The 12,500-nt window shown below is 47.5% G+C and overlaps 1 protein-coding gene across 1 annotated transcript in view; it reads right to left on the reverse strand.

The window, feature by feature from the left end:
* Positions 1-12,500, reverse strand: part of scube1 (signal peptide, CUB domain, EGF-like 1) — a 106,872-nt gene that overhangs the window by 38,882 nt on the left and 55,490 nt on the right. Inside the window, exons 5-6 of the mRNA XM_062518519.1 lie at positions 10,698-10,823; positions 7,275-7,391 (exon numbers count right to left, since the gene is read on the reverse strand). Coding sequence (XP_062374503.1) covers positions 7,275-7,391; positions 10,698-10,823 — 243 coding nt within the window. The remainder of the gene's footprint in view (positions 1-7,274; positions 7,392-10,697; positions 10,824-12,500) is intronic.

The raw sequence follows: 12,500 nt of genomic DNA on the forward strand, positions 1-12,500 counted from the left end.
AACTTTGGTCTGCCGTCCACTCTTGATAAGATGTGCTCGATCTTCCTCTCCATCTGAACCTCTTTAAGTACACAGACACCCTCAGGGACATCTCTGTGTTAGCCAGGCATGCAAACTACTAGACATGCAAACCAGGACCTTTTGAGAGAGTGGATCCCAAGGAGGAAGATTGAGCACAACTGCTCCATAGAGTAGGGAGACCCCCCCCTTCAACCCAGCCAAGATGACATCCAGGCTGCAGGAAGGTTCAGAGATTTTCCTACTGCAAACACACAATCCCATCCCAATGCCATGGCCAAGCTAGCTAGCTAGCTAGCCTCCAGAGAGCTGAGGCTAACGCTAATGCTAGGCTAGGCCATCAAGCATCAAGAGCTGTGGACCCTGCTGAGCAGAGGCTGAGTGGGGAGTCTGACAAGAAGACTGAATGGGGTTTTGAGCATTACTGAGGGATGTGTGGTTAGTGGAGAAGATTCAAATGGGGGGGGGGGGGGGGGGGGGATAGAGTTGATGTCCACTTGAAAGTCTACTGGCCATTGTCCACCACTGAGAGAAACCATATGGAGACAAAAAAATCTCCCTCTGGGCGGACAGCTATGGCAAGCCAAGGATATTATGTGATGGATCTGTCAACTCCTCCAGCTGTCATTGTCCAGGAGGTCTATATAGTTTACTGTGGTGAAGTGTGAATTTACTACTTTTTATTATAATAATTATTATTATTATTTTTACGAGATAAAGGAGAAGCACAGAATCCTACCCATAAGACCTTTGAGTCCGCACATAGCAAGAAAGGACCTTGGTTAGTTCTAATGACCTACACAGTATGGAACAGTACAATTCCAGGAGATGAGTTGGGACTGGATGGAGAGTTGGGAGCAGAGTAGGGAACCACAAAGGCATCTTTTGAGTTTCTTTCTTGGTCAGATAACAAAACACTGACACTGAGTAACCTTAAGGGTGAACAAAATAAACTCACAAAAAAATCAACGAAACCAATAAAACAAAAAGAAAAAGAACAAAAATACATTTTAAAAAATAAATAAATAAGAAACACCAAAAAGAAGATCAAAAAGGGGGAGATAGGAAAAAGGGGGAAAACAAGCACAAGCGCCATGGCAACACATAGAAAGAGGAAGAAAAGAGTTACCCATAAGTAGCCGCCGTTTCACCCGCTTGTCCACATCAGCTAGTGACGTGGCATTGAACTCAGAGCTCTCAATTGCAGCCTCATCTTTCTCTAAAACACAAGTGACAGGGGACAAACAGGGAGCAGTTGGTTAATGAGAAGCTAATGTCCACCGCCTGCCAAAGACAGCCCGGTCCTCTTGGCATTGGAGCAAACCAAAATGGAAAAAAACCAAATCAAATGAAATAAATAAAAACAAAACCAAGCCAAGAAGCAAGAAGCCGTGAAGAAGCGCCAATATCCCTGTTAGAGTGTTAAGCCCACCGGTGAATCAAAATGACAAAATAAAAATTAAATGTTTTTTTTTTCCAAATAAAAATAAAAATAATAATAATAATAATTTAAAAAAATCCCCAAATTTTGCTTTCCAAACAAAAATTGAGAAGAACAATTCATTATTAAAATTATCATTACATTTTTACTGACTGGAAGGGAAGGAGGGGGGAGGACTTTTTTTTCTTCTTCTTTTTTTTTTAAAAAAAGAGGGTCACTTTGGGGTAGTGAAGCAAAGGATGGGGTGGGATAGGTATGGCAGAGGAAGGAGATGTTAGGGTGGACTGGGGAGGGGCCACTGACGTTGCTGATGTCGCCGTTGTAGTCCCTGTCTTCCATATCAAACGGCCAGTCTTTTAACACAGAAACTCCCTGGCTAAAGAACAGAAAAGCATGAGGACAGAGACAGAACAGAAAATGAGATAAAGAGGAGCAGAAGCGATGGATGAATGGATGAATGGATGGATGGATGGAAGAATGGATGGATGGATGGATGGATGGATGGATGGATGGATGGATGGAAGAATGGATAAATAGATGAATGGATGAACACTACATAGCCGGAAACAAACTGCATAAGGAAGAGACAAGACCCGTGGAGAAGAGGACAGAGTGATGGAAGACAAATATGAAAAATACTACAAAACAGGACAGGGGGAAGCTTCAAGGGAGGGGGGGGGGGGTGATGACAAACTGGAGAGAAGCCATGAACCAGGTACAATCGCCTCCCATGGCGCAAGAGACATGGGAGAAATGGAATGCTAGGCAAGGGATGATGGAGATAGAGAGACTGAGAGAGAAACAAAAGACAGAACGGCAGGTTACAGAGCAAGAGGAAGAAAAGAAAAAAGACAGAGAGAGAGAGAGAGAGAGAGAGAGAGAGAGAGAGAGAAAGAGAAAGAGAGAGAGAGAGAGCATGCAGACAGCTGAATGGCAGTCTGGGGGACAGTGCTGGTTGCCTGTTTGTCTATGGAACACATCACAACTGGCTTGGACAGTCAACGCAGGAGAACATTGTTCCCAAGCGGAGCAGTGGCTGGCAGCGATTGGCTGAGGGGGGTGTGGGGGTGGATGGGGGCAATCGGCAGTAGCAGATAGCAGGTGACAGCAATGGCAGCAGTCGAGCGGGCAGGTCGCCGTAGTTACAGTGGCATGCACATTTCTGGCACAGCAGAGAAGGGAATGGGCAGGCATGGGTTAGTCGGGAGTCTGAAGAGGCCATAAACCTGATGGTGGGGGATCTGGGAGGATTCTGACGAGTGGTGCTGGAGGGACACTACTCTACTTCTGGACAACTCACTTCACAAAAAAGCGTTAGGAAGGACTTCCTGCGTGTGCAGAGGGTGTGTTATGTGAGGGCGTTACACTACGCTTAGCGCGCGCACGTGTGTGTGTGTCTCTGTATGCGTCCATGTACAGTACGTGTTGTGAGTGGCTCACGAAAATAGAGGGTGATAATGTGGATAAGAAAAGAATACATTAAAGTGTGCTCTAAAATAAGGCACAACTGTGACTATGTGTGTGACTGTGTGTGTGTGTGTGTGTGTGTGTGTGTGTGTGTGTGTCATTCAGGAGAGGATTGGGACTATTTGATGGTGAAAGGGGGAGGGTGAACTCCTGGAGTCTCTAAGAAATGAAAGAGTCCTGACTATGTGGACCTCCTCTTGAATTGGGGAGGGGGGGGGGGGGCAGGGGGCATTAATAGGCAAAAAAGTACACAACGATAAAATAGAGGACTAACGATAAAGGGGTAAATTAATAATTAATCATTCTACCTCTATTATGGACAAAAGGAATTTGATGCACAACAAGCAAAAGAGGAAGGATTGACTATTCACGGGTTACCGGTAAATACGGAGAAAAACAAACCCAAAGCAAACAAACAAACAAACAAACAAACATAATTAAAACAAAAAAGGGTAGAAAATGCAGATACTGATCCCATGCAGACAGATGAGAGTAGTGTGTTACGGAGAGAGGACACAAGCTGAGGGCCAGGAAGAGAAACACAGAGGATAGTGGAGGAAGACAACATGGAGGAGCAAGGGAACCAGACAGACTTATAAAAAAGGGAGAGGGAAGAGGGGAGGTGGGGTGCATGCTGCTAGCATGACAAGAGGCGTGGGGTCCGAGACATGGGCTTGAGTGGAACAAAAAAAATGGAGGATGGGTGGACTCGACTCTAAGTGCAAAAAGGAGAGAGGGATGAGAGATGGAGTGGAGGAGGACGAGAGTGGTCGGGGGTCGGTTGGTTGGTGGGTGAGTTGTCGGGGTGGTGTGGCTTGCTCTTTTGAGGGGGCAGAGGGAACAGAGGAGGACAGGACTGTGGGAGGGAGGCCGGGTTGGGAACGTCTGTGAATCAAGGACATGGGGGCATATTTTCAGATCATATTTTTCCTTTTTTGGGGGGCCTTTTTGATTGGCTATGTTTTGATTTGTCTGGGGGGTGGGGGATTCTTCAGTTTGATCAGGCTGCAATTGAGATGTTTGCTCGAGTGGAGTTTGTTTGGTCTCTTTTTTTCCCAATTCTTTCTTTGCTTTAGTCACACTGTTTTCCAAAAGCTCTGAATCACCCTTGAATATTTCTCTTTTTTTTTTTTAAATTGAACAACAATGCTCAGACAAGACAGGCAATCAGTAACTATCACCAGAAAGTAGGAGTAAGAGGAGTAAGAAGCCTATGACATCACCAGACATAGGGGAAGGAAGAGGAACCTATGAGAGAACTGCACAAAGGAGTGGAGGACCTATAAGAGTGTTACACAGGAAGAGCCAAGGGAAACCTATGAGGACACTACAAACAGTAGCAAGGGAAGAAAGGGGGACATTTTAGAGCATTGCACAAAGAGGGGAAGAGGAGTCCCATAGAGCACGTCTACAAACAGACAGAGAAGAGTAAGATCCATGTGGGGTCCATGATATGGGGAATAGTGAAGTGGGGAGGGTGCAGGAGGGATATCTCCTCTCTCCGGGTGACCTTTGACCCCTGCGGACACCCCCCCTCCCCCCTCCTGGCTCACCCCACCTTCAGATGGTCCAGGCTGCTTCACTTCCAGTGCTGGAAAGGAAAACCATGATTGAGCACAACAGGGCAGTGCGGGGGAAACACTTCCAGGTCAATTCAGGGTCAGTGGGTGCTGGGGAAAATGTGGGAGGAGGGGAGGGGGGAGAGGGAGATGGGTGGTAGAGGGTATGGTGGTGGGGGGTAGACCCCCCCCTCGCCCCCTTTTTCACTGTAGTTTAGGATGGTTTAGTAGGAAAGACAGTACACGGCAATATCAAAGATTTATTCCACCGGTTTCACAATCAGCAGTACTGTACATGTGAGTGCAATATTCAGTCATAACAGTCATGACAAGACACAAATAGACACAATAACCAAATGCAGAAGCCTCGACAAAAGGCTCCACTTTTGACATCCATTTTGAAGATATTTTTGCGACCTCACAAATAAAACAATCACATCACATTCACAATCTCTGTTTGTGAACAAAAAAAATCTCCTTCACATAATGTTCTCACAAGGAGTGCGTCAGGCGAATTGTGACATTCGCGTTTCAACACTCTCTGGCCGCGGCGGCGAATGGAACTAATTAGACGCACCCCTGCGTGTGAGGTGCGGACGTTAAAAGCGCCCTGCAAATGGGCTCGCCATCCGTTTGCGTGTGCTGAGCATGACAGCGTGGCCCGTGACGGATGACCTGAGTCTAAACAACACGGACCTGTCAGAACGACTCATGGTAACCCCATATGTAACATACCAACGCGAGTGTTTCGGAGCCAACCGCAAAACTTGTAGTCGACAAAAAAAGAAGGAATAGCTGCAGCGAAAGGGCCAACGTCTGCTGCTGAAATTTAGGCACTTTGCTACTCGATGCGCAGACATCGTCTGGAACATTTTTGGTCGTACACGAGTGTGTTCAAACCCACACACACACACACACACACACACACACACACACATAAATACACACACACATGCAAACACTCCTACTATATATTTCTTCAAAGAGATGATGAATGGTTATTTAAAAATCCTTTTTTTCAATCAGGACATAAAAATTCGCACAGGCACAAAAAGCCTTCCACAGGGTCCTTGGTAATGGGCTTCTGCAGGCGTCTGGATTTTGAAACAGCGTTTTCTGAAGCTCATTTAGCCAGGAGGAGGTCACAGGGGATCGATACGCACCTCTCAACGACACTCACAGTCATCTTGGAAGCCTTTCCACCTTCTCCCACAACACAACCCCCAGACCTACTCCACATAGCTCCCCAAAAAAAGTGGAGTAAGGAATTGTACAGAAAATGAAAGGAGCAGTGAAACAGGGGGGGGGGAGGTTCTAGGTCCAAGGCAAACATGACACTGGAGCGGAGGAAAGGAACGGAGGAAAAAAAATAAGCAAAAAATGGACACACCACCACTTACCTGGAATTGGTCATTTGTCTTCAGCAAATAAAAAAGTTTTTTATCGCCCCTGGATACAGCTGCAGTGGTGGTGTGGTGCGTGTGCTAAATGTTTTTTTTTTTGTTCACCTCCTCCCCTTCGGCAAACGTGTCATTGCTCAGCCCAGCGGATGGGCAGATTTTTCTCCCCTTTCTTGTATTTTTCCTCATTTTTTTTCACTGGCGTAATGAGGATGATGAATGTGTTTTTCAGCCGCGGATGTCTGGGTGATTAACTTCCCAGTGGCCAGCCCATCTCCCCCCACACCCCACTCCACCCCACCCCAACCCTCCCCAAACATGCTACTGAAGCTCGGGCCAGGACTATGACACATTAACGGCCTCATTTTCTACTCTAACACTTGTGAGTTTCGGTGTGTGTGTGTGTGTGTTTGTGTGCGTATAGGAGACTGAGCGGGAGGGAGTGAGAGAGAAAAAAAATGAGTGAGAGAGTGTGTGAGAGAGAGAAAGATGAACGACCACATTAGTGCCATCCCAGACTTCTACAAACCAAAAAAATAAAATAAAAAAATAATCCAACTAAGTCTGAGTGCAAATCGAAACGCTCGATTCACCTGCTCATCTATATTCCTATCGTAATGAGGACCCTTGGGACATCTGGGGACATCTTGACCGTATAGTGGCACTGCCCAACCTCGGACGGGGGAGCGTCCAGGTGGGTCGTGCCTTGCAAGCTCTGCGTTCCGCTGGCCAGCAGAAAGGCCTGTGCGAAGGTCAGGCACATGCATGTCTAAACAGCCGGGCTGGGCTTGCCAAGCGCAGCTCTGCATGACGCCTGGACTCAGTGGATCTTGTGAAATGGATGTCTGACCTGGATTTCACTATGATGTGGGGTTGAGTTGGGGGTGTGGGGGAATGGGGGGGGGGGGGGGTGCTGTTTATCACTACTCTGACGCGGGAATCGGCCCGGCCAGGCACTGGCCCGTAGCTGTTCATAAGACAACTGCAACCTGATGCCTCTTTTCTGGTTCTGAAAGTGTGGCAGGGATACGTCTCGCTCTCTCTCTCTCTCTCTCTCTCTCTCTCTCTCTCTCTCTCTCTCTCTCTCTCTCTCTCTCTCTCTGCATATGTGAAGATTTATATATTTCTGCATAGATGTATGTATGTGTGTGTATGTGTGTGTGTGTGTGTGTGTGTGTGTGTGTGTGTGCGTGTGTGTGTGTGTGCGTGTGCATATGTAAAGAGATAGAGAGGGGGAGTCGGAGAGAGAGAGGGCATATATGTTTGAATCAAATGTGTTGACACATACGTTTCCCTCAGGCTCAGTTCATTATCACTACACGACAAGGCATTCCCTCTCCATCCGTGTGTGTGTGTGTGTGTGTGAGTGTGTGTGTGTGTGTTACTCACCGATGCAGGTCTTGCTGTCTGAGTGGAGGGCGTATTTCTGGTGGCAGCCACACACTGGTCCAGTCTCTGTGTCATCACATGTGTGCTGGCAGCCGCCGTTTCCATAGTGACATGTCACTGGTGGCATATAATGATTGTGAGGGACGTGGGACAGGAGCCACACACACACACCCCTTGCATAAACTGCATAAACTGCACAAGCACTGCTTTGAGCTTTGACTGCAATTAATAATTGACAGTAAAGTACTTGATATGTCTTATTCTCTCTCTCTCTCTCTCTCTCTCTCTCTCTCTCTCTCTCTCTCATGTACACACACAAGTACACAGCACAGTAACTGCTGATTATAAACACATCTAGCATTCCCTCCGTGCTGTTTTGTGTTATTTTGAGGGATGTTTCCAGTGCTGACAGTACAAGTACAGGCCGAGAGCTGAGACAAATCAGTAGAGATGAGCAAGCACACTTATAACAACACCTCAGAAAGGAGGGGGAGTGTCTGAGCAAAAGCAGACAGACTGAGAGACAGAAAGAGAGAGAGAGAGAGAGAGAGAGACAGAGAGATAGATTGAGATATGCACTATAGGACTACTATGCAGCCCTCTCAAATGCCTGTCTAATCTGATCTGAGACAAGAGACAGAAAGAGGAGAGAAGGAGGAGGAGTAGTAATGCCCCCAAGAACAGAAAGACTGATGGAGAGAGAAAGAGAAAGAGGGGAGGGGGGACGACAACACCATAGGTGGAGAGAGAGAGGGGGGGGGCTGTCAAAGCCATACATTCTAAAAAAATAATGGGGCCAGTACCCGTTCTTCAGAGCGATGCCTTAGAAGAACCTTTTCCAGTGCTTCAAAGAACCATCGAGGCAACAGTTCTTTAAAGGACCATTTAATGAATAGCATAATAGCATGCCTAGCCCATAATAGCATGCCTAGCCCAATATGATCCGAGGTTCTGAAGAACCACTTCTAATGTGAAGAACATTTCTCCTGACGTAATGGTTCAACACAGAGTTTCGACTCCGTGGAACCATCCAGAGATTTAGTGTAGGTGGGCAGAGACAGTGAGGCAGAGAGTGCCGAGGGAGACTTATAAGAACAAGACAAGAAAGAAAGAATGTATCAAAGAGAGAAACATGCAGAGAAGCAGACAAGACACAGAGAGGAACTAGACAGGGCTGTCGTGGAACCAAGAGTAGTGAGATACGAGGCAAAATGGCCGACATCCTCTTCATCTCACGCTACTGGGGCATGGCTGACAATTTCTCTCATAGTTAATCATAGTTACATCGTCAGCGCAATGTCAAATATAAAATTGACATATGACACTTGCAGTCATTTATAACATATGTTTAACTTGTGTTCTCGTATGTCATACACAAGGATTTGGCAGCGGTGATATGATCTCTGTGCCAATAAAGCATTGCTTGATTTGGTTAGACAGAAAAAAGAGAGAAAACAGAGTCTGAGAGAGTAGACAGAGAGAGAAAAAGAGGGAGAGAGAGGGAAAGAGAGGGAGAGAGAGAGAGAGAGTTAGAAAGATTTAGTGAGGGAGTAGACAGGGTGTAGACAGAGAGAGAGAGAGGGAGAGAGAGAGTAGATCGAGAGAGTGAGAGAGAGAGAGAGAGAGTGAGTAGAAAGATTTAGTGCCGAAGTGTTCATGCTTTCCGGCAGCTCTTTTGGGCCAGTCCCAGGGCGGCTGAATCAAAAGTGTGTTAATGTTTATGACCTTTTAGTGTGCCTCGGAGGCCTAGAGGGGGAGACCAGCAAGTGTTTTGGAAGGAGGGATGTTTTATCTGGATGGAGAGAGCACACGAGAGGGAGAGATAGAGGGAGATAGAGAGAGAGAGAGAGAGAGAGAGAGAGATAGAGAGAGGGAGAAAAGGGGGGAGGAGATAGGGAGAGCTAGAAAGACAGACACATTCTGAGAGAGGGAGAGAGAGTGTGAGCAGGAAAAGGAGAGAAACAGAACAACGAACTGAAGATGTAGAGAAGGATGAAGAGAGGAGGGAGAGAGAGGGGGATAGAGAGAGAGAGAGAGAGAGAGAGAGAGAGTGCGAAAGACAGAGATCGCATATCCAGTTCTCTGTCGTTCTCGCGCCGATGGCAGCATCTGTGGCTGTGTGCGCAGCAGTAAAGTCCTGTGGCTGGCCTGCTCTGGCCTCCGCCACTCTACACTGGCGCCCAGACAAACACCACCAGGAGGGCGGCGCACTTGACCCCCTCCCGTTTCCACCGTTACCAGGCTCCACATCACATCACATCACCCCTCCGCCTCCTCCACCTCCTCCACCTCCTCGCACCCACCCAAACACACATGAATCCCTCTTTAACACTTGAGACAGTGCAGAAAGGAGAGAGGTTGCCAGATTTCGCAATATTTCACTCCTAGTTGTATCCTTTTTAGTGGAACACAGTGTGTTGCCAAACAAAGTGTAACTAATAATAATAATAAAAAAAACCTCCCCCCCCCCTCTCCCTCGCACTCCCCCCTCCTCTCCCCTTCTCTCAGATGCTGTCTGTGCAAATGCTTTCTTCTGCTCGTGATGGTGGTGGGGTTGGTGGTATGGCTGAGGTGGGGGGGGAGGTGGAGGGGGGGTCGTAATTTAAGGCAGCACTGACGAAGAGGAGCAGTGGTGTGACGATGAGCCCACTGGATCCGACCCAAACAGACAGTAATCAGCGTCTAGGCTCCCCGTGGCTTCTTAAGGAGCTTCTGAGGACCTTTTCAAGAGCAGAAGCTGCTGTCTGAACTGCTGCCTCTCCTCTCTCTCCCTCTCTCTCTCTCTCTCTCTCTCTCCTCCCCTCTCGCTCTCATATCCCAACATCCACCCACCTCAAAAGAGCAACAAACTCACTGAGACCCAGTAGATTCAGAGACAGAGATCGTCTGGGATGGAGGTGATCCACCTTAAATCATTGACTAGATTATTTTATTATTAGTGTGAGCGCAAGTATTACTGCACACTCCAAAAGGGGCTCGACAGAAATGACCACGGGAAAGCTTTTTTAGAAATGTGTTTAAAGGGGTGATGAATGTGATATGTGATATGTGTGTGCGTGTGCGTGTGTGTGTGCGTGTGCGTGTGCGTGTGCGTGTGCGTGTGCGTGTGCGTGTGCGGTTGCATGTACGTGTATGTGTATGTGTATGTGTATGTGTATGTGTATGTGTATGTGTATGTGTATGTGTATGTATGTGTATGTATGTATGTGTGTGTGTGTGTGTGTATGTGTGTGTGTGTGTGTGTGTGTGTGTGTGTGTGTGTGTCTCAGTCAAAGCCAGAGAGATAGCTGGAGCTAAAAATTAACAGAACAGAGTGAAAGAGGGAAACAGATATAGACAAAGTGAAAGGGACGAAAGTGAGAGAGAAAGAAAGAAAGAAAGAAAGAAAGAAAGAAAGAAAGAAAGACAGAGGCGGTAACATACATGTGCAGTCTCTCTGGTTGCTGGCCAGCTCGAAGCCCGGACGGCACTCGCAAGATACGCCCCCCTTCGGGGTCTCTCTGCAGATGTGGGCACAGCCGTGTTCCTTGTTCATGCAGTTCATCCCATCTGAGAATGACAGACACACACAGAGAGAGAGAGAGAGAGAGAGAGAGAGAGAGAGAGAATGAGAGAGGTTCAATCGCCTTTCATTGACTCATTTCTTGACCTATGAAATCATGGCGTGCCTCATACAACTCAAACACAATACAAACATTCATAAATACATTCACACATTAAAACCCCAATACAGCATATCTTCATAAGGACCTCATCCTCCCCAAACCCTCACATAGCAACCCCCAACATCCAGAAACCCCTCAATGTTTTTTCATCAGTCTGTAGTAGGCATACTCAACTTTAAGACGAGAGAGAGAGAGAAAGAGAGAGAGACAAAGAGAACAAGGTGAGACAAAGCAGGATTGTCTTGGGACAAAAGGGAGAGGAGAGACAACAATGCTATAGGCCCATCATTTCCCCAACTCTATAGAAACGGCTGTTTTATGCAGAGACGTTGTTGAGCACATCACTAAATGAGAGGCTAAGTCTCACTGGGCATGGTGATGAGGGAGAGAGAGAGAGAGAGAGAGAGAGAGAGAGAGAGAGAGAGAGAGAGAGAGAGAGAGAGAGAGAGAGAGAGGGGCTGTTACAACATCCCATAATAATTTACAGCAGTAACAGGGTCGCGCTCCCAGTCGATCCCCCCCACCCCCCATTACAAACACACTTCAGACTCCAGGCCTGGAAAGCAATGTGTGATTTTTACGAGTGGCGTAAATTAGTTTAACGTCTCTGCCACGGCGAAGCTTTCGAGCGTGCACACACACTCACACACCCACACCCACACACACACCAGCAGCATGCATACACACCCACATACACATACACACACACTCACACACACTCACACACACACTCTCTCTCACACACACACACACACACACACACACACACACACACACACACACACACACACACACACACACACACACACACACACACACACACACACACACACACACACACACACACACACACACACACAATGTGTCGCGACACAGACATTAATTCTGTCCCTTTTCAGGGCTGAGCAAAGACATCCAAGTGAAACATCCATTCAGGCACAATAGCTCATCTCCTCTCCTCTCTTTCTCTCTCTCTCTCTCTCTCTCTCTCTCTCTCTCCTCTCCTCTCCTCTTCTCTCCGCCATTCATTCCTGATGGTCAGACGAGTGGTGGGAAGGACGTGAGAAACAGCCCAACAGAAGAGAGCCCGAGACCTCTCAAGCCCCAGACATCCATCAGCCACTGGAGCATTCTTTCAAAACTCCCGCCCCCCCCCCCTTTTCTAGAAGCTTCTACCTTTTGACTCGCTCAACTTGCACCTCATCTCCTACCTGATCCCCGCTGTCATCCACTTCATTAAAAACAAAAAACACACACAATCCTTTCACGAGTAATGGTGCCTTCGCTAGAGCTTCATTTCTTCCAGCCTCTGATTTGGGATCAGCAAGCCTTTGCCTCCGCTTTCATCCAAGCCTTTAACCCAAAAGCCTGTCTGTGTCTGTGCTGAAAAAAACTGGACCGTGATCAGCGGTGATGGATGTCCAATGCCCCTAGCTCCAGGCGCTATTGATTGGAGGGTGCGAGCCGAGCCGGCGTGATTTATTCGCCAGCACTAATAACTTTATTGCCCCAGTGCTTAAATCTGCATTAGAGAGGGGGGGGGGGGGGGGGTTAGGCGGAG

This window comes from Sardina pilchardus, chromosome 17 (genome assembly GCF_963854185.1).
Source record: "Sardina pilchardus chromosome 17, fSarPil1.1, whole genome shotgun sequence".
NCBI lineage: Eukaryota > Metazoa > Chordata > Actinopteri > Clupeiformes > Clupeidae > Sardina > Sardina pilchardus.